Genomic DNA, 23,086 nt, shown 5'->3' on the forward strand with positions numbered 1-23,086 from the left:
AAAAAGTGGGAAGTTAATTAATTATAATTAACAAATAATTAATGCTCAATTAATATTAATATTTTAATTGATATTCAATTATGTAAATTGTGTGATTATGATATTTGTAAATTATATTTCAGGTGTGGGTTGTTGAGTTTGTAGGGGCAAAAGATGGGAAGTTAATTAAGGAATAATGTATTTATAATTATTAATGTATGAAGTATTTAATTTATAATTTAATTAATTGGGAAATTATAATATTTGTTATATTCTAGGTGTGTGTTTAATTTGTAGAGGAATAGGGTGGGAAGTTATTTAATTAATCATAAATTAAAAGTTATGTATTCATTTATTTAAAAATGTTTTTTTATTGCGTAATATGTTAATTGAATTATACTTTTTACATTATAATAATATTATTTGTTTTAATTGATATTTAAAATAGTATTAATTATATAATTTGTGTTAGGTTTGTTAAAATTTAGACATGTAATTTTTATATTTAGAATTTTATATTTTGGGGTATTTAAGCAAGTTGTTAAAATATGTTATTTGTTTGAAGTGAATTACTCTCTCTCTACTGGTGCACTGAAATAGTAAATTTTAGCCCACCTGAGTCCAACGCTTTCCCTACTGTTGCACACACTGGAGTAGGAATAGTAGATTTTATCACTCCTGAATCCAACACTTTCCCTACTGTTGCACACATTGGAGTGGGAATAGTAAATTGTATCCCCTCCGGTGTCTAACACTTTCCCTACTGTTGCACTGATTGGAGTGGGAATAGTACATTTTACCCCACCTGAGTCCAACGCTTTCCCTACTGTTGCACCCGCTGGAGTGGGAATATAAATGTTACCCCTCCGGTGTCCAACGCTTTCCCTACTGTTGCACACACTGGAGTGGGAATAGTACATTTTACCCCTCCTGAATCTACCACTTTTGCTACTGTTGCACTGACTGGAGTGAGAGTAGTAAATGTTACCCCTCCTTAATCCAATGCTTTCCCTACTGTTGCACAGACTAGAGTGTGAATAGTAAAGTTTACCCCTCCGGTGTCAAACGCTTTCCCTACTCTTCCACCGACTAGATTGGGAATAGTAAATTTCACCCCTCCTGAGTCCAACGCTTTCCCTACTACCTACTGTTGCATGAAATGGAGTGGGAATAGTAAATGTTACCCCTCCAGTGTTGAATTATGTGTTTGTGTATTCAATGTTATATTAATATATATAAAATTATGCAATTTTTAACATATTTTTACTAAAATTTATTTTCTGATGGATACAACTACCTGTGGATTCCTCACCTCATGAATACTCCCATGGCGCCAGCATTCGACGGAAATCTTCTTACTAGTCTCTGCACGTCGACGAGGACGTCACTGTCTCGCACGCGACGCCGTCTGACGTCATACAGGCAATAAGAGGTCCTCGACGACGTGCGGACGTCAGTTCCCTTTTTTCCGTGCATTCGAAACGGTTATCTTCGAGGGAGCAACTGTTACTCTTGCGGTTACAGTGTATATCTTGCTGCGTACTCTTTCTCTGTGGAAATAATGTCGCAGAGAAAGTCTGGATTTAAGCCTTGTCGTGAGTGCGGAGGCAAGATGTCGGTGACGGATCCTCATTCCGATTGCCTTTGGTGTTTGAGCTCCGACCACGACGTCTCGACTTGTGATTCATGTCAGCACATGAATCCGAAGGCCCTTAAAGAATGTGAGGCGAAGCTGTTTATGGCCAAGTCAAAGGAGAAGCATCACAAGAAGTCTTCTCCAAGACATCGGCGTCATCGAGACTCCCGGCGCCGTAGAGAATCTCGGCGTCATTCAAGGGAGGCTCGTTCCAGGTCTCCGGATTGGCGCCGAAAGACATGGGAGGTCAGCCCCACGGTGACGCTGCATCCTTCGACGCCGTTGCCCTCTCCGGCGTCACCAACTTCGCCTGGACAAGCGTCGGTGATTGAGGTATTGGAGCCTCAAGTGTTTTCTCCGGCGCAGACGCCGAGGCCGGCGTCGGGGTCGCCTCCGAGACAGGCACCCCAGTATCCGGCTTTTCCCACCCCTGGAGCCGATAGTTCCGCATTCTTGAATGCGATGTATGCCATCTTCCAACAGATGGCTCCAGGGAGTGCTCCGGCTGGGCCTTTGGCCTTTTCTTTGGGTGATCCTGCGCCTCTTCGGCCGGCACCCTTTATGCCCTTTCTCCCGTTTGGGAATGTGGGCTCGGCGCCAGTGTCGGCGCCGGTGGCCGCTCCGGTGTCTTCGGAGGGATTGGCCCCAGGGATTTCCATCCCGTCGACGTCGAGATTTCGGCCTGTGACTCCGGTGGGTCCATCTGTTTCAGCTGCTCTTCAGTCGGCGCCGAAGTTACCCGTGGCGCCGGATGCGGCGTCGGTGGCTTCGGAAGATCGGCGCCGATCTCCGACTTCGGCGGAGGCATTGTCGACTCCGCGGATTGAGCAACGACTGCATTCAAGGAGGCGTGCTCTCCGGGTACTAGAAGAGCAGGAGTACCAACGAGCCCTAGAGGAAGGAGAGCTAGAGGACTCGGGTGATGGGCTGCGTGGACTGGAGTCGGCCAGTGGGCTGGACACTTCCCCTGAGTGGGACCTTTCGTCCCCGGGGGAATATACTGAGGAAGCTGCTTCCTTTCATACAGTGGTACGGAAGGCAGCTAGTTTTTTGGACCTGCCTTTGCCGGTGGTGGAGGCGAAACAAAACCTTTTGACGGAGGTGTTGCATCCGGCCTCAGCCGCGGCGGAGCCTCTGTTACCTTTTAATGACGCTCTGCTGGATCCGGTTTTAGAGGTGTGGAAGAGGCCGGCATCTTCCCCAGCAGTTCACAGAGCCGTGGCCAGGAGGTATCGGACGGCTCCAACTGATCCTGGTTTCCTATCTAGGCACCCTACGCCGGAGAGCTTGGTAGTGCAGGCCTCCTGTTCGTCCAAGTCAGCGCCTGGTTCTTTCCCGACGGTGCCTGGGGACAGAGACTCAAAAAAGCTAGAGGCGCAGTCGAAGAAGATTTTTTCGTCCTGCAGTCTGGCGTTAAAAGCCACTAATGCGACCTGTATCCTGGGGAGGTATATTCATGCTCTGATGGATGACATCTCCTCTTCGTTTACAGAGCTTCCCCAGGGTCTTTTGGATCTTGTCTCTGATGCCCAGGCTGCTGCGACCCAAATTATCCAGACGGGACTGGATACCACCGACTCGGTAGCCAGAGCAATGGGCACAACTGTGGTGGAAAGGAGACAGGCCTGGCTCCGTAACTCGGGCTTTTCGGCAGATGTACAGTCCACATTGTTGGATCTCCCGTTTGATGGGGACAAACTGTTTGGGGCTAAGGCTGATTCGGCCTTGGAACGTTTTAAGGAGAGCAGGGCCACGGCTAAGTCGTTGGGACTCCAAGCTCCTTCTTCCACGGCCTTTTCCAGATTCTTCAGGAGGTTTCGTGGATTTGGGCGTGGCTCTTCCTCCTCTTCCTTTCGGGGAAGATATCAGCAACCTGCCTCTTCCCATCCCTATAGATCTTTTAGGGGGAGGGGTAGGGTCCGCACCAGGGGAGCCTCTCAGCAGCACTCTGCCTCTTCCTCATCCTCTGGCGGGGTGCAGCAGGGGAAGCAGCCTTAGGCTTCCACCATTTCCCACTCACTCCTCTCCTGTAGGGGGAAGATTACAGCATTTTCTCACCAAATGGGAGACTGTTACGTCGGACACTTGGGTTCTCAGTGTTGTGGGAAAAGGCTACACCCTTCCCTTTCGGGAGTTTCCGCCCCTCATCCCGCCCCGCCCTTCGTATTGTTCACAAGAACACCTCCTGTTGCTAGAACAGGAGGTAGAAGTCCTCCTTTTAAAGGGCGCGGTGGAGTTGGTCCCGGAGCAGGAAAGGGGTCAAGGAGTTTACTCAAGGTATTTCCTGATTCCCAAGAAGGATGGTCGTTTGAGACCAATTCTGGACCTGAGGATCTTGAATTGGTTCCTCAAGCAGGAAAAGTTCAAGATGCTGACCCTAGCACAGGTGCTTTTGGCGTTGAACATGGAAGACTGGATGGTGTCTGTCGACTTGCAGGATGCTTACTTTCATATCCCGATACTCAAGTCACACAGGAAGTATCTCCGGTTTGTGGTGGGATCGCAACACTACCAGTTTGCGGTCCTTCCGTTTGGTCTTACTTCAGCACCTCGAGTCTTCACGAAGGTGATGTCGGTGGTTGCGGCAGAGCTCAGAAGGAAGGGGATAGCAGTATTCCCTTACTTGGACGATTGGTTGATCAAAGCCAAGTCCCCGGAGCTTGTGTTGCGTCATCTGCAGTCAACAACCCAGTTGTTGTTCGACCTGGGCTTTTCGGTGAACGAGCCCAAATCTCACCTAGAGCCCTCTCAGCGCCTCCTGTTCATAGGGGCAGTACTGGATACAACATTGGGTCGGGCCTTTCCTCCGCCTCAGCGGATTCAAGATATTCAGGATTTGGTTCCAATGTTTCGAAATGGAGCGGTAGTTCCAGTCCTCAAGGTCCTTCGTCTGCTCGGTCTTTTTGCCTCCTGCATTCTGTTGGTCACGCATGCTCGCTGGCACATGAGGGCTCTTCAGTGGTGCCTCCGAAGGCAGTGGTCTCAACACAGAGGGGATCTAGAGGGTACTGTCAAGATCTCCAGAGATGCTGCTGTGGATTTGAAGTGGTGGATTGCAAGCAACAATCTTTCACAAGGAAAGCCGTTCCAGCAGTCGCCACCAGTGGCCACAGTCATAACGGATGCTTCCACTCTAGGGTGGGGAGCTCATCTGGGGGATCTGGAGATCAAAGGTCTTTGGTCTCCAGAGGAACAGATGTTTCACATCAATCTGTTAGAGTTACGGGCTGTACGTCTGGCTCTCAAGGCCTTCCTCCCTTCCCTTCGTGGTCAGTCGGTACAGGTCCTAACGGACAATACTACCACGATGTGGTACATAAACAAGCAGGGAGGAGTGGGGTCGTACCTTCTCTGCAGAGAAGCTCTTCGACTATGGTCCTGGGCAAAGGACCATCGGATTTGCTTGATAGCAAACCATCTGGCCGGAGTCTTGAACGTGCGTGCGGACAGTCTCAGTCGCCACTTCTCGGCAGACCACGAGTGGCGTCTCCATCCAGATCAAGTCCGTTTAATCTTCCAGAAGTGGGGGTTTCCTCGGGTAGATCTGTTCGCCACTCGAGAGAACGCGCATTGTCCGTTGTTCTGCAGCCTTCAGTATCCGATGCAGGAAGCGTTGGGGGACGCGTTTCAAATGACCTGGTGCGGCCAGTTGCTTTACGCGTTTCCTCCCATACCCTTGATTCCTCGAGTATTGAGGAAGATTCGCCAAGACCGGGCTCTAGTAATCTTAATAGCTCCGGATTGGCCAAGGAGGGTGTGGTACTCCGACCTTCTCCAACTCTCAACGTGCCCGCCGCTCCGTCTCCCTTTCAGGGCAGACCTCCTCTCACAGTCGCAGGGGCAGGTTCTACACCCCAACCTCCAGAGTCTGCACCTACATGCCTGGAGATTGAACGGGGCAACCTGAGTTCCTTCTCTCTCCCGCCTGAGGTAGTGGATGTTATATTAGCGGCCAGGCGACACTCCACTAAATCTATCTACGCTAATAGGTGGTCTAAATTTGTTGCGTGGTGTGGAGAGAGGCAGATTGATCCTTTACATGCTCATCTATCGGACGTTTTGTCTTTTGCTCTATCTCTGGCGCAAAAAGGTTGTGCAGTGGCTACCATTAAAGGTTATTTATCGGCCTTGTCAGCCTTCATATGTCTTCCAGACCAACCATCTTTATTTAAATCCCCTATTGTTATCAGATTCTTGAAGGGTCTTCTAAATCAATATCCTCCAAAGCCATTCGTTATGCCGCAATGGGATTTGTCCTTAGTCCTGACTTTCCTTATGGGGTCCCCTTTTGAACCTATGCATTCTTGCCCCTTTAGGTATTTGGTTTTAAAAACAGTCTTCCTGATAGCTATAACATCAGCAAGGAGAGTGAGTGAGTTGCAGGCCTTATCAGTAAAACCCCCTTATACAACTTTTTATGGGGATAAGGTGGTGTTGAGGACCAAGGCTGCTTTCCTCCCGAAGGTTGTTTCACCCTTCCATTTGGCTCAGGCAATTACTTTGTCCACGTTCTATCCTCCGCCTCATCCTTCCAAAGAGGAAGAAAGACTGCACCGTCTGGACCCAAAGAGAGCGTTGAGCTTCTTTATCGATAGAACAAAGGATTTCAGGCTGGAGGATCAGCTGTTTATTGGATACGTGGGCAAGAGGAGAGGAAAGGCAGTCCACAAGAGAACACTATCCAGGTGGGTTGTTCTTTGCATTAAAATATGTTACTCTTTGGCAAAGAAGGATCCTCCTGAGGGCATTAGAGCTCATTCCACCAGAGCTAAGTCGGCCACTTCGGCCTTAGCCAGAGGTGTTCCTGTGGTCGACATCTGCAAGGCCGCAACTTGGTCGTCCCTTCACACTTTTGCAAAACATTACTGTTTAGATTCTGAGGTTAGAAGGGACGGCCATTTTGCACGGTCAGTGCTGCAGGATTTCTTGGTTTGACCATTTAGGCACCCACCGCCGGGCGTGGTACTGCTTTGGGACTCTATTCATGAGGTGAGGAATCCACAGGTAGTTGTATCCATCAGAAGAACGAGTTACTTACCTTCGGTAACGACTTTTCTGGTGGATACATTAGCTACCTGTGGATTCCTCACGGTCCCACCCGCCTCCCCGTTGCCTTTATGGTCTTGCCAAGTAATCCTTGAGTGCGCTCCTCTTGGTCTTTGAGGGTGCAATAGATGTATATATATAATATATTTATATATATGTAGGTATATGTGTATATATCTTTATGTATATACTTGGTGTGTGTATATATTTTAAAAGAGAGAGTTTTATATATATATATATATATATTTACATAAAAAGATTTACAGTTATTCATACAATGTGGTGTATTTTTACAATATAATGGATGTTGCTTTGTTCTTTCATTGCATTGCCTGGTTGTTCTCATGCACGTAAAAAATGATTGGTACTGACGTCCGCACGTCGTCGAGGACCTCTTATTGCCTGTATGATGTCAGACGGCGTCGCGTGCGAGACAGTGACGTCCTCGTCGACGTGCAGAGACTAGTAAGAAGATTTCCGTCGAATGCTGGCGCCATGGGAGTATTCATGAGGTGAGGAATCCACAGGTAGCTAATGTATCCACCAGAAAAGTCGTTACCGAAGGTAAGTAACTCGTTCTTTATGTATTGTTAACTTTTTATGTATAATTAAATTGGAATTTTTTATTTTTTTTTGCAGTTTCGTGGTTACATTTGTTATTTATTATTACGACCTGGTTCACCACCAGCGATTTCATGGAGGTAGCACCACCATGAAAAGGCTAGCAGAGAACTGGTGTAGGGGGCCCTGCGCTGCCAATTCAATTGGCATGGGCAGTGCAGGGGTCCAGCTGGCTAGCACCCTCGCAATGCTCACTGTCTGCTTTGCAGACAGGGAATATTGCGACGGTGCTGGTGCACCTTGCATCCTACAGCATTGCCGCAGGCTCAATTACGAGCTGGAGACAATGCTGTAGGGTGTTTCCCTCTAGGCCATTAGGCGGAAACTCCTGTTTCTGCCCTCTGACCTAGCGGGAAACTTTTAATGGGCCCAAGGGGAGGTAGCCACTATGGCGGCAACCTCCCCGTCGGAGGCCGACCGCCGAACTCATAATAAGGCCCTCATCAATGTTGTGGTATTTGAGCCTTTCAGACCAAACTGGTCACAAGTAATGATTGTCACAACTGATTCACTTTTGGGGTGAAGGGTGCATATAAACAAAATGTTTGAGAATGTAACTGTAAAGTTAGGAAGCTTGACTTCTAACGGGTAGCAGCAGTCAAACTCACTTACATATCCTGACATACGGCATGTTAATGTTGCATTATGCAAACAGGAGAGGAGATTTTGAGCATAAACTCATTTCTCACCAGGAAATGAACTGGTGTGTGCCATAGGAAAAAAACGTGATTATCTGTGACAGCAGAGAAAATGAAAGAGGATGTCCTAAGCAGATTGTCTTCAGCAAAGCACAATTGGAACTGAAATATACTTTCAAAATGTGAGGGAACCAGAAAGATAATCGATTTGCAACAATGTGCCATAAAAAATGTTAATTTTTTTGTTGTCTGGGGTATCCGCTGGAGAGTTCACTGGGGAAAATATTCAGGCCCTCATTACGAATTCGGCGGGCAGAAAAGCCCATCCGCTGAAACCTTGCTGTCAGAAAACCGCCAGTGCAGTGACCTGACCGCAAGGGCTATTACGAGTTTCCTGCTGGGCCGGCAGGCAGAAACAGAGTGCAACTGGCATGTAAAAGCCGGCGGAGAGAGTACTCGTAATCCCCAGGGCAGCGCTGATTGCATTGCTGCCATGGCGGATTAACACCGCTGGCACCGCCAGGCCGTCGACCCGCGAAAAAGTGGCGGTGCCGGCGGTCTTACCATGATGCTTTCGCCATGGTTGTAATGTGGACCGCCACCACTGGTCTGGCGGTCCTAGGACCCATAATGAGGGCCTCGGTGATAAACGTGACTTCGGTTTTATGATGGTGAGAGGATGTCACTTTAATTGTTCCAGGCCCCATGGTTTTGAGATGTCTGCAAGCTCCGTCTTTGTTAAGCAGCATTTGGAGGATCTCCTAACCCAACAATTAGCGCAGGCCCATTACTGGAGCTTCTAAACACAATGATTAAACCATGGTGACTCTGAGATAGTACTCTTTACAAAATAATAAATATTTTTATGCTCCAGAAAGGTTTACTAAATTATTTCCTTGACACAATGTTCAGTTCCCTTCTTTGATTTTTAGGTAGGGCAAATGTGGAATCACTCAATTTGCATGGCTCTACTCTTTCAATTGAAGTTATCTTTATGGCAATATCATCAGCCAGAAGAATGAGAGAGTGCAGCAAACATAGAAAAAAGAGGAGAAATAAAGGTATATCTCCTCATTGCTCTTCTCATACGCATTGATACATTCCCAGCTTTACTAAATATCATCAATCTGGGAATGTCTCAAATGCCATAGGTGTTATGCAGGAACACCCACTCTAACGCCCATGGAATGACTTTATGTTGCTGGGTGAGGCACCAAAGCAACTAGTGCTGTGTTGCCTCAGTCCATATCTACAAGGCCATGACAAACTACACAGGGTGGATTTATGTGACATGGAAAATATGGCCCTGCAGTGTGCTCCACCTGACCAGCACTAAAGTGACATTCCAGCGGTGCAGAGGGGCTTGTAAATAAGTCCCTAAGTCCATTGCTATTCAAACACTGTGCTACTATAGTTATAACAGCCAAAAGAGACCTAAAACCAGCTCAGACCTGCAGTAAGTCTAGCATCACACATGGCCAATCACTGTTATTCTAATACCCTCCAATAGAAAATAATAGAGGTAGGGACTTAAAACCTCATAGGAAATAGTGATAAAATAATTTACATCAAACTAAAAATTAAATAATTTGTGTTTAATGTGAAAAACATTGATTTTAAATAAAACTTAATTCTGTTTAAAATATGTTTAGCCTTTTTAAATCGAGATAAAGTAACATTAATTTATTTTAAAAAATTAATTATATACATAATTTTAATGCATTGCAAGAAATATTAAAAACATTACTTTTTTGATTATGAATACAGTTTTTTGTAGTATATAGTAATGTAAACAGAAAAATAATTTCATTTTAATTTAATATGTTCAAACTATTTAGATTATTAGTTTAAAATTAAGGGCCTGATTTATATCTTCACCAACTTCAAAATAAGCCCCTAAACTACTGGTGCAATATTTATATATTGTTCTACATTTTAAATAAATATAGAAGATTAATTAACATTTATAATAAATATATTTTTTCAAAATGTTAAAAAAATGTAATAAACTTTGAAACTTTTCGCTGTACTTTATCATAGGGATTTCGCTGCCCTGATGGCAGAGACTTCCACCCACATGTGAAAGGTTACTAATATCACCTTTAGACTTCTAAATTAGGCTCCACCCCCTGAATTTAAGGGGGAAGGACATGTACATCTACATTTTTGAGTAGCTTAACATTTGTAAATGGTAATTTGTCAAAAGTTTACTCGTGTAAGTTTACCTTTGTAAATAGACCTCCCTGATGCGCAGGGGGAGATGATGTCAGATGGACTGTTCTCAAGTGACTCATCTCAGTCGAAGAATGCTGCAAACCTAACTGCAATTAATGTTTTTTGTCTTAATGCAATATGATCTTAACAGAATGTGCTGTGCTGCCATTTTTATTTAGGGAAAACAACACCTGCCAACAGCCTCTTTGACTACAATGAAGCAGAGGGTGAGTCCTGGTCCACCTACAACAACAACAGTTTTGTACCCACATTCTACGATGAGTTACTTCTGTCAACAGACTCTTCATTAATTCAGAAAGCCAATGAGACCTGCAAAGGGAATGATGAGTGCATCTTTGACGTCTTGAGTACTGGGAACTTTGCCTTTGGAGAAACAACACTACAAGGTTCTAAGATATTCACACAGCAGCAGAAGTCAATAGGTATTTAGATCTTTTGAATCAAGACAGAATATAAATTCTCTTTGTAATGTGTCAGCAGATCCTTGTTCCTGAAATGTAAATTTCTTTGTATTATTGTTAAGAGGCTTGATCCTTTTGTAAAACATGCTTGGCCATTCATCATTAATTGGGTCAGAGGCATAACAAAACCTTGGAAGGTCCTTTATGAAGTGAGTGCAAGCTGAGCACTTGTCATCACTCCCACTTGGACAATCAGGGCAAATACAGTGGGCAGCTGAGTAGGCTTTCAAGACAATGAGCCCACACGCCCCTCAGAACGATATAAAGTATGAAGGGTCCTCTGATACAGCCCTAGTACTCACGTTACAGCTGCATTGTCCAGCATTGGTAAATGCATCTGCCACTTTTAAGCACTGATCAAACCCAATATGCTGAATAAAACCTTTCTATGACAGTAGATCATGCATGTTCACATGTGGCCCAAAAAGTGGCAGAATTTCTGGATACCCACAAGGGACTGATTTAGATAGTATGTATTTAAATGAAAATCACTTACATCGTCATTGTCATCCTGAAAATATGCAGTGACTATTCCCTGATGAACCAAATTTGGACAGTCCTGCCATAGATGATCTCTTTCAGGCCTTCAATAAGCACTTATTTTTTATGTGGTGTGAACAGATCAGAAGTTTTCCCGCTGCCTGTTCACCGAGACTTACCAGTGTCCTGTTTTAGCAGATAAATGAAGAACCAATATGTCCGCTAGAGTTTGTGTCCATGAATTTCTGGTTCCATAGTGCCTGTGATATATTCTGTCCGTGTTCTGTCCATATGGCAACTGAATATGTGCAGAATTGTCCAGACAGTTGCAGGGATCACAATATTTTCTTGTATATGCTAAAATATAGGCACAAAACAACAGCAACAGCATTAAGTTAATGCCCCCATGCCCCCAATAATATCAAAGAAAACTAATTGGCTTCTCCTGAATGACACTATGGAGAGAATGATAGAAGTATGCTGGTGACAATTCTGGCATGAATATTTGGTTCAGTTTTACTCGCTACACTTTCATCGAGTATTACCTATCACAAGGTCTCAGAAAAATATCTGAAAAGGGATTCTTGATTACGACTTACACCCAAAGGAGCTTAGTCAGCAATACATTTTAGAAAAGTTGACAGTAATACCCCATTTACCACAAAATCTTTATTTTCTGAAGAATCAATATTTTCCTTTTTTGGTCCTGCCTAACATTATTCTGGCTTGTTTATAACATTATTCCTGTCCCACAAGAGTGACTCTGTTTTACAATATTAATAGACTTCTAGATTCAAGGACAGGATTCCACATAGACATCAAAAGCCACTCTTCCGTACAACGTGGCCATTAGAACTAAACCTAAAAAAATGGTTAATCCTTAGTGGTTAAATAATTACATTTGGGGTTTGATGTCTTAAAATTGTGACTTATTGTCAAATGGCACCAGAGTTGTTAACATCTCTGAGAACATGTGTTGATTGACTAGGGCTATCACAACAAAGTTAAAATGTGATAATGTGTTTCAGGTAACTTTCCTCCCAATATTACTGGACCATCTGAACTCCATGCTGCTTTAAATGAAGCTGCTATCGCATACTATGTAGCAACAGACCAGGACAATGACCCAGTTGCATTCACAGTGGTAACAAATTCAACTGACGTTACGATTACAGGTAAGAGATCTGTTACAGAGGTCTGTCAATATTCTTCTTGTCCACCTGGTTCTTTATTTGTTTTTTCAAATGGAATTAACTGCAACGGAATAGACTTATTTATTAAAAGTGTGTTAAAACAATACAATCAAAGCTACAACTTGTCACAAGGCATTTAGAAATGTATCACCTTAAGTCAAAGCAGCCTAACATCTTACCCTGCTCACTTCCGACCTCCCAACTCTAGTGCAAAATGAATCACTTCCTCTGCTCTATTTATTCCATTTGGTGTATGTCTCCTTAAAACTGACACTTCTACACATTTAGATTGCATGCTACTCTCCCTTTGATTAATGCTGATGTAAGCGAATTTTGTAAGACAAGACATTTGCTTATTATTTGCGTGAACCTTCACTCAAAGAAGACTGATATGGCCATACTCATGGTATGTGATGTGTGGTAGATCTTTTATTCAGAGTACACAATTGGCTGTAAATAATACTGGTGTCAGTATTGTTGGTTGACACTGTCATTGCAGGTGCTCCTAGAACTATGATACACTCAAGGATGCCAGTGCCCCTGGTTCATGGCTTGACTCTTAGGTGGTAGAGATTTTAGGTAGTAAAGGTGTACGCAAGGCAATAGGACCTCATGTACAGAGTGACAATACCATATGAAACTCTTTTTTAAAAATATTTTATTTACTCAAACATATTCTTATTTTACAGGTGAGAGAGACAAACAAAAGGAAATTAACATAGTTCTTTACTTGCATATTCTGATCACCTTCTCGATTACTGGATTGCATTCTTATCTAAAAATCGTGCACGTTCAGCCCACTCCCCAAATATTTGCGAACTTTCGCATTGCTCCCATCCCTTGGGCATATCTCTTTTCTTGTCTTATTTTCCCACCGTTCGAAAGATGGAGGTACTACCATTCTCCTTTGCTGTAAAATCAATGATTTTGCAACCAGGGATGCAATGCAAATCTTCTGTTTCTGATATACTGAGAGACCAGGGCTACTGGTAATACCAAAGAACACCCCCAAAGGGTCCGAGCTAATTTGTATCCCAATTTGGCCACTCAATCCACTGAAAATTGTCCCCAATATTCCTGGAGGATAGGGCAAGTAAAACATACGTGTACTCAATCCCCCACATTTTAATGGCACCTATAACATGCCCTGGATGCAGTTTAAAACATTTCTGGACCCAGGCGGGTGTATAGTATAACCTCCATTTCCTAAAAAAAAAACCATTCTTTTAAAATTTGCACCCCTAATAGCTTTATGAGCCCACCTATTGTACTGATTCTATACCCAGAGATCGATTTTTAACCCCGTTTCTATCCCATTGGCCTTCAAAGCGTCCGGAATTAATTTCTCTTGAAGCTTTTGCTGTAGCACCCGATACAGTTCCCCACCCCAATGTGACCCTTCATATAAAATGCCCTGATTTTAGTGGGGAGTTGCTGGATTCGTAATTGTCATAATGGACTGAATAAAGTAGGAGATTGGCAAGTGTGGAAAGTGAAGCCATTGGGGAATCTCTGTGTTCTCTAATTTAAGCTGCTCCAATGTTTTCATTAGTCCTGTAATCGCAAAATCCTTACGCTGTAGATAGCTTAGCTTCTCCCATTCCTTAATACTCTTCGTTTCAACCTGCAGTCCCAATAGCTTACATGCTTGGAATGTCAATAATAAATGTAACAGGTAAGATGATATTTCTCTTTGTGTTGAATAAATCTAGATGTCACTGCCAGGGGAGTTTTGTACCTAGTTCTTTTAGGGAGCCTTGGAATTTTGAGGAAGTGGAAAAGCTGGACACCCTCACCTGCCAACATTTTTTTCAAATAGAAATTGGTATCCAGATTATGGGATGCTGCCGCTCTAATAATCCAATCAAGAAAGTCTGCTTGATAATATTTCTTAAAATGGGGCAAGGCTAAACCCCATCTTCAATCCTCAGCTGCAAGGTCTCCAATTTAGTACAGTTTTTTTCCCTGACCATATAAACTGCGTCAAAATCTGGTCAATTTCCTTAAAGAAAATTTGGGGATTCCTAATAATCAAATTCGAAAAGACAAAAAGGAAAAGCTGAAGACTCATCATTTTAATCTGGGAAGTTAAGTCAATAACTGTTAAAGGGAATATTTGCTATTGATGTAATATACTTTGTACCTTATTGAGAGTGGACATATAGTTAAGTGCGTAAAGCGCCTCGTTCTTGTGAGAAACATATATACCCAGGTATCTAATAGAGCGTTGGGCCTGATACTGCGCCCACATATCCCCTGGCAATACTGATCCAGAACAATTAAATAGAATTACCTCTGACTTTGTGTGGTTCACTCAATAGCCCCCGAAATCAGTAAATGCCTTGATCTTGTTCAATGCACTACTTATATTGAACGCTTCTGTTGCTGAATACAAAATCATATAATTGGCAAATAACTTTACTTTAGGTGCACCCTGCAGAGGTGGTGTAATCTGAGGATCTTTATGCAGCGCTGCTCCCAGGGGTTCCATGAATAGTGCGAAGAGCACCGGAGACATAGGACACCCCTGACGCATCCCCCGAGAGATTGACACTTTCCCTGCCCCTCATGCATTAACCATAATAATTGCTCCTGCATTTCGATATAAATTCTGAAGCAGACTCGCCAATTTATGAGGGAATTTAAATCTAGTCAGAATGCCAAATAATACTTCCCATTGGACTAAGTTGAATGTTTTTTCTGCGTCCAACTTTATAATGGCAGCCTTGATATTCCTCTTAGTAAAGTAATCTATTGACTGTATTAGAAAGTTGGTGTTTGTTGACATCGTTCTCCCTGGGAGGAATCCACATTGGTCCGTATGGTCCACTGTCTGGGCTAGTGGAGTAATCCTAGTTGCAATTATTCTTGAAAATATTTTGTAATCTTTATTTAAAAGACTTGTAGGCCGATAAGAACCCGGCTTGTGTGGTGGCTTATCCTTCTATAAAAAGCTTGCAATTACAGCCATAGTAAAGGTACTCTGCACCTCACCCCCATCTACCATTTCATTAACCAATGTAACTAAGACAGGAGCAATCTGATCTACAAGAAGTTAATAGAGTTCTGCTGGAAGCCCATCGCTTCCACAAGCTTTCCCATTTGGAGAGTTTTTAATAGCCACTTTAAACTCAGCCAGCTCGAGTGGGCGTTCAGCCACAGTCCTAGATTCATTATCGAGATCAGGTAGTACTCTTTGACTCGATCTTTTGTGACAATTGCTGAGGAGGTATACAGATTCAAATAGTGTTATACTAAACCGCGCTCGACCAGACACCCTTGACTTTCATCAAAATATAGTTTTGATCACTGCATGATTTTGTTTTTGCTTGACCACCCAAGCTAATGCCCTCCCCACATGTTTGTTCTCCTCATAATATTGTTGGAAGCATGTGTTTTGATTGACAATTTCCTGCGATATAAAATGCTCCTTCAAATTTTGCTTGGCCTCTACCGGATGTGCTTCAGAAGTCGAATTATAGACTAGTTGATGGGCCAGATTAGTCTGCTCTAGCTCACAGTGTAAAGTAGTGTTTTTTTCCACCTTATCTAAGATATCTGTTCCCTACAAGAAATGGCTTCGTCCCTGATAAAGGCTTTACTTGCCTCCCATAATACAAATGTAGTTTGCGGTACCTATATTTCTCACGAGGAACTCGTCAGTCGTGGACCGGAGGCTTGCACACCCAGGCTGTATCGGTCAACAGAGATTTATAGAATGACCATTGCGGTTGTTGTATCTCTCGTCGAGGCCTTAGCTCAATCAATATAACCGAATGGTCAGAAACTGGATTAGTGGAAATCTTAACCTTTCCCCTGATCCATGAATGTGAAATCAAAAAATAATCTATCCTTGAGGCTGAGTTAAATCTTTTGGAAAAACAGGTAAACTCCTGACTTTGAGGGGGGTCAACCCTCCAATGATCTATTAATGCTAAGTCCTTTATAATTGTTTTCTTTAAATCAGAGGGTACACGGTTTATTTTGGGACTTATTTTTACGTGATCAATCCAGAGCAACATCCTGTATAAAATTGAAGTCAACTCCTATTACCAACAGGCCCGGAAGAGAGATGAAATTATCATATAGCTCCTGCAGGGCACTGAATCATCATCTATTGGGCCATAAAAGCTAATCAGGTATATCCATCCAGCCTGGGGGGCTCGCTTAACTTTGCATATTTCACCCTTAAATTCCTGCATAGTCAATATCACCACGCCCCGAATTGCTGCACCAGCTGATGCATAAAAATCCTCTGTGATATAGCCAGGTATCCTAGGTGGTTTGGCCTGTATTCTGAGGTGTGTTTTTTGTAGTAAAATAATCTGTACCTGAGACGCCAGTAGCCATTCTAGAATAGCCCTGAATTTCAACCGATTATTAATTCCGTTCGTATTACAGGATGCTAGTCTAATAATGCCACTAGCCATGGTGGTATTTAGTCTGTATTCTAATTGCCTGATTTTCTACATGTCCTCCCCTTTTGTGTCGCTGTGTAAATCCCCAAGATTTACTAAGTCCTCCTATTCTCAAGAGCCCCTCAGTATTACCAGTGACAGCCAATTTTCCCATCCCTCCGCCCTTCCCACCTACTTTTCCACACCACCACCCCTCACTGACATTCCTGGGGCCCTACTTATCACAGTCCTACCCCGATCAGTGGCTGCCCCCACCTTGTGCCTTGACGCCCCCCCATTCCCACCTCCCCTACAATGAGCGCCTTGGTGTGGCACTCCATGAACCGACATTTGGAGGACAGCTGCATGAAAAACTGGTTAGAAAAATATAAAACACTATTTGAGCGAGGATTTAGCACCTCTAAAAGAAAATAATATATACATATTCTGGAGAAACTCAACTGAAGATCAGCCTTTTCCCCACTTCTTCCCTAGCCCATAAAATTGTGATCAGTTCTTATTGATTTAGGCAACTTGCATTTACAATTAGATCAGGCCTCCAACCCTGTCCCCTCCCTCCCTTATCGTCTTTAGAAATTCTTTGGCCTGATTCACGGATTGAAATAATTATGCTCGACCCTCAAAAATCACTTTTAGTTTTGATTGTTTGACAATTCCTGCTAGCGCCCCTTGTCATTTAAAGTTGTCAATCAGGCTTAAAAATTCTTTGATCACCGTGCCGCCATAATATACATGTCTGAGAACACTTGGAAGGAAACCTCTGGAGTATTATAAACTCTATTCTTGATCGTCTAGGAGAGGATTCCTTCGTTGACTCTATAATCACTGAAATTCACCAGGATAGTACATGGATATTTCGCATTTGTGGGCCTGAATGATGGCCCTCGATGTGCCCTAGTTATTGTTAAATCCACATCCTGAGTTGACTGGTCCAGAAGTGCATAATCCTGGAAAGGTTTTGCAATCATTTTGACTACCGCAGATCCCGATTCCCTATCCTTCGGCACACCTATGAACCTTAGATTTGAACCTCAAGACCTGTTTTCTATATCATCAAATTTGAATTGAAGTTCTTCTAACTCTTGCTGCATTTTTGAGGGATAGGTTTCAAACCTGCCCTTTGAATTCTCCAAGTCTGATACTCTGCTCCACTTGGGAGATACAGGAGGTAAGTCGTGAGATGCTGCTGTTAATTAGCCTCAACTGTTCATAGGTCTTTTTATGAGCTTCTATATGTGACACCTTCAACTCTTGAAGTTCCAATAGAATCTGATTCAATAATACTTCTATTGATGGGGCTATCGTGGAAGACCCAACTTGTGTTTCCCCAGCTAAATGTGTTACCGCCCTTCACTGCTGAAATTCTGGTAGGTTATGCTGGACGAAGACGATACTGTTGGCATATTATTTGCTCCTTCCATTGTCTGACATGGGACGACACCCAGATCTTTGGAGGCGTTTGGCGTCTCAGGATTAATCAGTGATTTGAGAGTTTAATCCTCTATTGCTACTGTTGCAACTGCTGCTACTGTTGGAGGTGCTTTTGTAATTACTGGCCCCTTAGAATGAGCATTGTTCATGATGAATAGGGGATATGTTGATTTGGTAGGGAGGGTCTCCTGGGTTGCAGAGCGTGATGCTGGGAGAGTCTTGCCTGATTGATAGATGTCTTGTGAGGGGGTGCTACTGTTGCTACTAGTGAATGAAAGTGCCTGAGTCGTCTGACCCAATTGCGCTGAAGGTGCTTCTGGTGTAGCCAAATGCAATGAGTCTAATCCTGCTTGTGGCGTCAGTGAGACCGAGGTGAGCATCTCCGCTAGTGTCCCTGCTGATCCATCTGGGCACTGCACTGCCAACGTGTCAGCCAGTGAGGTATCTCTGCACATAAGAGACTTATGATTCAACACTGTCCATTTCTTGGCAGGTTTGATGGGATTAGACGGGCCATGTGTTTTTATTGGTCCGTCCCAAGATATATGTTTCATCCCTCAATCCTTTTTTTTGCAGGTTGTTGCATTTTAATTTCACACTGAGGAAGGCTGAAGTATCACAAGAGGGTTGCAAGCCGCATTCATGTTAAACAAACCTCTTCTGCGATGCCTTCTTGATCGACTCCAGCTTGGGGGCAGCCTAATGCTCCCCTGTTGGATTGCTAAAATTCCCCCCTCACTTAGCCCTTAAAATCTTCAATCGACTCTGATCTGTAGATTGGCACCAAACATGCACTTTGGTATGAAAATAAGCACCCGTTACTTATGCCGCGCTGCCTCCTGCCACCAACAATCTTCACGCTATGCTGATTCCCGCTAGACCCCCTGGGCTGGCTGCTTGCTGCTTTAAACCGTGTCCTTTACTGAGCCAGGTGTAGGGGGGCTGGGGTTCCTGACCAATTATCAAAGTCCCACCGTCTGGCAGCTGTTTTCAGCTGATTTCAGTCAGGGCACAATTTCCAATAACTGCTCCTATGAGATAACCCTGTCCCTCCTCCCCCCGTTACCTGAGCTGTCAGGTTAAAGGTCACTTGTACCCCCTTGTTTCTTCCTGCTCTGCATGCTCAGCTTCGTCTGCCGGAGCGTGCTGGGGTGCCGGGTTTCCGTCCTTGATCTTAGTTCCTCAGTCCTTGCCTCACCTTGCCTCATGTTTCACCATCACCTTTTGGCACGATGCGGCCCGATTCTGTACTCCGGCGATTCGATTCGCCGCCAAGCGTCAGTGATACACAGCCCTGCTCACCCGACCCCCATCTTGCCTCTGTCGATCCACGTCCGTTCAGCCACGGAGCATGATGGGAGCTCTACGCAGCATATGAAAATCAATAGATGTAACTTTATTTACAAAGGAGATTAAGAGGATAGTAAAATAAAGCAGCACACAAAGACAACAAACCAGAAATGACAAGCACTTCCTAGGACAAAGATAGATCAAGAGATATATTGAGAATCTTAGGTTTCCCATAATGCCCTTAATTCCTCTTGTTGCGCTAAACAGTGTGTTCCTGCCAAAGAGAATCAGTGCTAAACCTAAATCCAAATGCATGTCAAGGGCAGGTCATTACAAGCAGTAGAGTGGTTCATGTATGATGTTTACATAGTCTGTGAATCGCAAGGTAGACAAAGATGTTGCAGGGGTCAACTTCCTCATCTTGCTATAGGTCTTGTCAGTAATTCTGAGCAACTCCACTGTTGTGATCATCTAAATTAATCCCACAGCCCGATAGAATCATTGGGAATCTGGCTTGATATTGGTTTAATTTGAAGGGACCAAACTACTATGAATGACGTGTGTACCCTAGGTATAGACTTACTAGACTTGACTTTGATTAAAAACCTTAAAAATACATATGTCTTCAAGGTACAAAGTTGTGGAGTTGAGAATAGTAAATCTATATTTACCTGCATGCACTTATCCTCATGATATTTTTGTTCTCAATATTTAGACAACAATATCATGGCACCTCAATATTTTGTACACGAAATTTGACATATAATCTCCCAGAAGTGAGGGAGTGATCAAGACATTACTGTGGTCCAAAAAGGGTAACCATAGGACACACTGATTGCAAGAGGATCCTCTGGAAGGAGTGCTGTCCCATTGGGAATAGCTCTAGTAAGGGTCGTTCACTGCATTCCACAGGCCAGTTAGTTTTAAAACTTTAGGCCCAGTGTTTGTGGAATCTGTGCTACTCTTTGCTACTGTGCAACAAAAAGATGTCCATGGTCATGCAAAAGAAATGGGGCAACTCTAAGGGTTCTAGAGCCTTCATCAGATGTCTGGTAGGTTCTTGGGTAGAAAATAAGAGGTTCTGAGGGAAGTAATGCTGTTCTTTCTTCCGGGTGTGAGCTAGGAGAGTCATAGAAGCAAATCCTCCAGGTCTGTATCCTGTCAGGATAGGGCATAGTTGGCCTGGCTTACCAGTTCTCAAAGGCCTCTCCTCTTGCGATTTCTTAGGGTAAGTGACTTGCAGCCATTTCTTGTTTTAGGATGAATGACATTGACTGACATTGATATGGCAACGTCTCAGGCCTGGGAAAAAATTGCTGTGTGCTTCCTCTCGCCAGAAGCACCACCCCTCATAATGGTAGTCTGCACAGAGTAAAGTCCTCTTGAAGACTAGGACTGGTCCACTCTTTTGTCTGGCTGGAGTCCAGAGCTGCTTCATGAGGTTGAAGGGAAGCTGAAGACCTAGTGCAAAAAAAGCAGTATAAATATCAAATTTGGTAACGTAGAGGCAAATCCATTGCCGAGGCAAATCCATTGCCCAGTCACTGAGTTTGCAATCTTCCATGCAGATAACTGTTGTTAGAGGAAGCATTGGGGACAACAAGCTGGAGGCTAAATAGTGGCCCACGGTCCTAAGAAGCACTTAATGATATTCAGACCCAATAGTCTAGAAGAAGTTCTCAGTGGCATAAAAGAGGTTTTTATTGGGCTACAAATGGGAGGGAAGATACACTATGCAAAGCAACTAACATGGGTTTCCCTCTTTTTCAACAGAAAATGGAACACTCATTTGGAAACCAACAAGTTCTGACCCTGTATATGTGACCGTCAGAGCAAATGACTCTAAAATTACTCAAGATAAGGCACTGACTCTCATCCTCTGCAACTGCACTAACGATGCAACTTGCAACTACAATGTAACAACAGTCAGCGATGAAAGGACTGCTCAGTTTCAGGTATTGTTTCTGATCTCCCTGCCATTGTTTATGACTTGTTTTACAATTTCAGTTCAGAAATATTGGTGTGGACTAGTTTAGCTAACATTGCTGAAATGTAAGAATTGCTTGGTAACATTTGTTTTTACAGAGTGCGGGCAATTCACAAAGGCGTTCATGAGTGCAGGAAATAGTTCTACTTTGAGTCGCAAAGACCTTAATGAGTATAGGAAATGGTACTACTCAGAGTTACAAAGGCATTCATGAGAGCAGGAAGTAGTGCCACTTAGAGTCAAAAAGGCATTCATGAGTAGGGGATGTAGTACTATTTACAGTCACAAAAGCCTTCATAAGTATGAGAACTAGTATTAATAGATTCACAAGGGTATTCAACAGTATAAGAAGTAGTATTATTTAGAGTCATAATGACCTTCATGAGAACAGGAGGTAGTGCTACTTGGAGTCACAACGGCCAACATTTTGGGAGTTTGCAGGGAGAGGATGGCTACATAGGCTTGTTGCAGTTACCTCCCTTGTAAGTCTTTTTCTATTCCCTGCTGTCCACTGCACATGTGGCCTCTTATCTGAGCCCCATGATGTTGTGGTGATAAGTGGTGTTATGTGGAAGCCCTTTTGCACACTGCCTACTAACTGATGCGTGGTCTAGTAGTGGAAACACACTATCTTACTGCACAGACCATCTATGAAACATTGCTAATATAGTTTTATTCAGCCCAGCCCATTCAGCCAACCAGTTACCTGCCAGCTATTTACTATGTGTAGCCTTCAGTTTTTTCTTACTTAAATAGTATATTCTTTTGTCTGTTTCTCCTTAGTGTCATTTTTTTCACTAATTTATATTTTGACTCCACTATCTACATGTGATGTTGTTTCATGAGGTCTGTTTATTTATTTTGATGAAAATATAGTCTACCCTGGTAAAATCCCAATTTCTTCCTTAATTGAACTACATCATTTTGACCTCTGCTGTGGCTGAAGGCATGCAGCTCCTGTTCACTCTCCTTCAAATGAAATATCCTTTACCTCTAATACAGATTGTGCTTTATTATGCTTGTTATGATTGCAGAGCATATAAAACAATGTACATAGAGGCTACTTTTAAGTGCAAGGTTCTACTGTAAAGTGTGCGGTGTCCCGGCCATAATGGCCTGCCTGCCTTTTTGATAGCAAGAACATCATGGACATGCGTCTGCAACTTTTCTCTGAGGTGATCTCCATTGGTAGTGATAAGCACTGAATACAACACTGCATCTTTAAGGGTACTCTAACCTCCAGTGTCCCATCATGCTTTGGAGGTAGCAGTTTACCTAGTTCTTTTAACTGGCTCCTACTGACAGGATCCTAGAGCAGAGCTCTCCATCTTTAAGACCTTTTACTTCATTTTTTTTTCAGAAACCATTTAAACAGTGATTCACCCGAGGTCTCTGAGGGTGAAAAGAATTTTCTGATATTTTCCTGACCGGAATCATTTCTAATTTTTGTGAAATGCCCAGAATGTGGCAGGAAAATGATAAAAACATACCTGCAAAGGATCTGTATTCTTTGTTTGCTACATTCATATGATCCTAAGGCATGTCATCTCTGCACGTCCCTCTCTAGGTGTACTTTGAGTGAGAGAAAGAGAAGATTCACTTGCATGGTCAATTGGAGCACTGAAGGAGGCAAGATTACATGGCTGCAGCGACATCTGAGGGGCGAGGAGA

The 23,086-nt window shown here is 43.5% G+C and overlaps 1 protein-coding gene across 2 annotated transcripts in view; it reads left to right on the plus strand.

Moving 5' to 3' along the window:
* The window catches only part of LOC138265247 (fibrillin-2-like), a 514,969-nt gene that overhangs the window by 208,580 nt on the left and 283,303 nt on the right, over positions 1–23,086 (plus strand). For both annotated transcript variants that reach the window (XM_069212836.1, XM_069212838.1), the window contains 3 exons: positions 10,314–10,577; positions 12,125–12,271; positions 21,202–21,383. In XM_069212836.1, coding sequence (XP_069068937.1) covers positions 10,314–10,577; positions 12,125–12,271; positions 21,202–21,383 — 593 coding nt within the window. The remainder of the gene's footprint in view (positions 1–10,313; positions 10,578–12,124; positions 12,272–21,201; positions 21,384–23,086) is intronic.

Source organism: Pleurodeles waltl, chromosome 11 (genome assembly GCF_031143425.1).
Source record: "Pleurodeles waltl isolate 20211129_DDA chromosome 11, aPleWal1.hap1.20221129, whole genome shotgun sequence".
Classification (NCBI taxonomy): Eukaryota; Metazoa; Chordata; class Amphibia; order Caudata; family Salamandridae; genus Pleurodeles; species Pleurodeles waltl.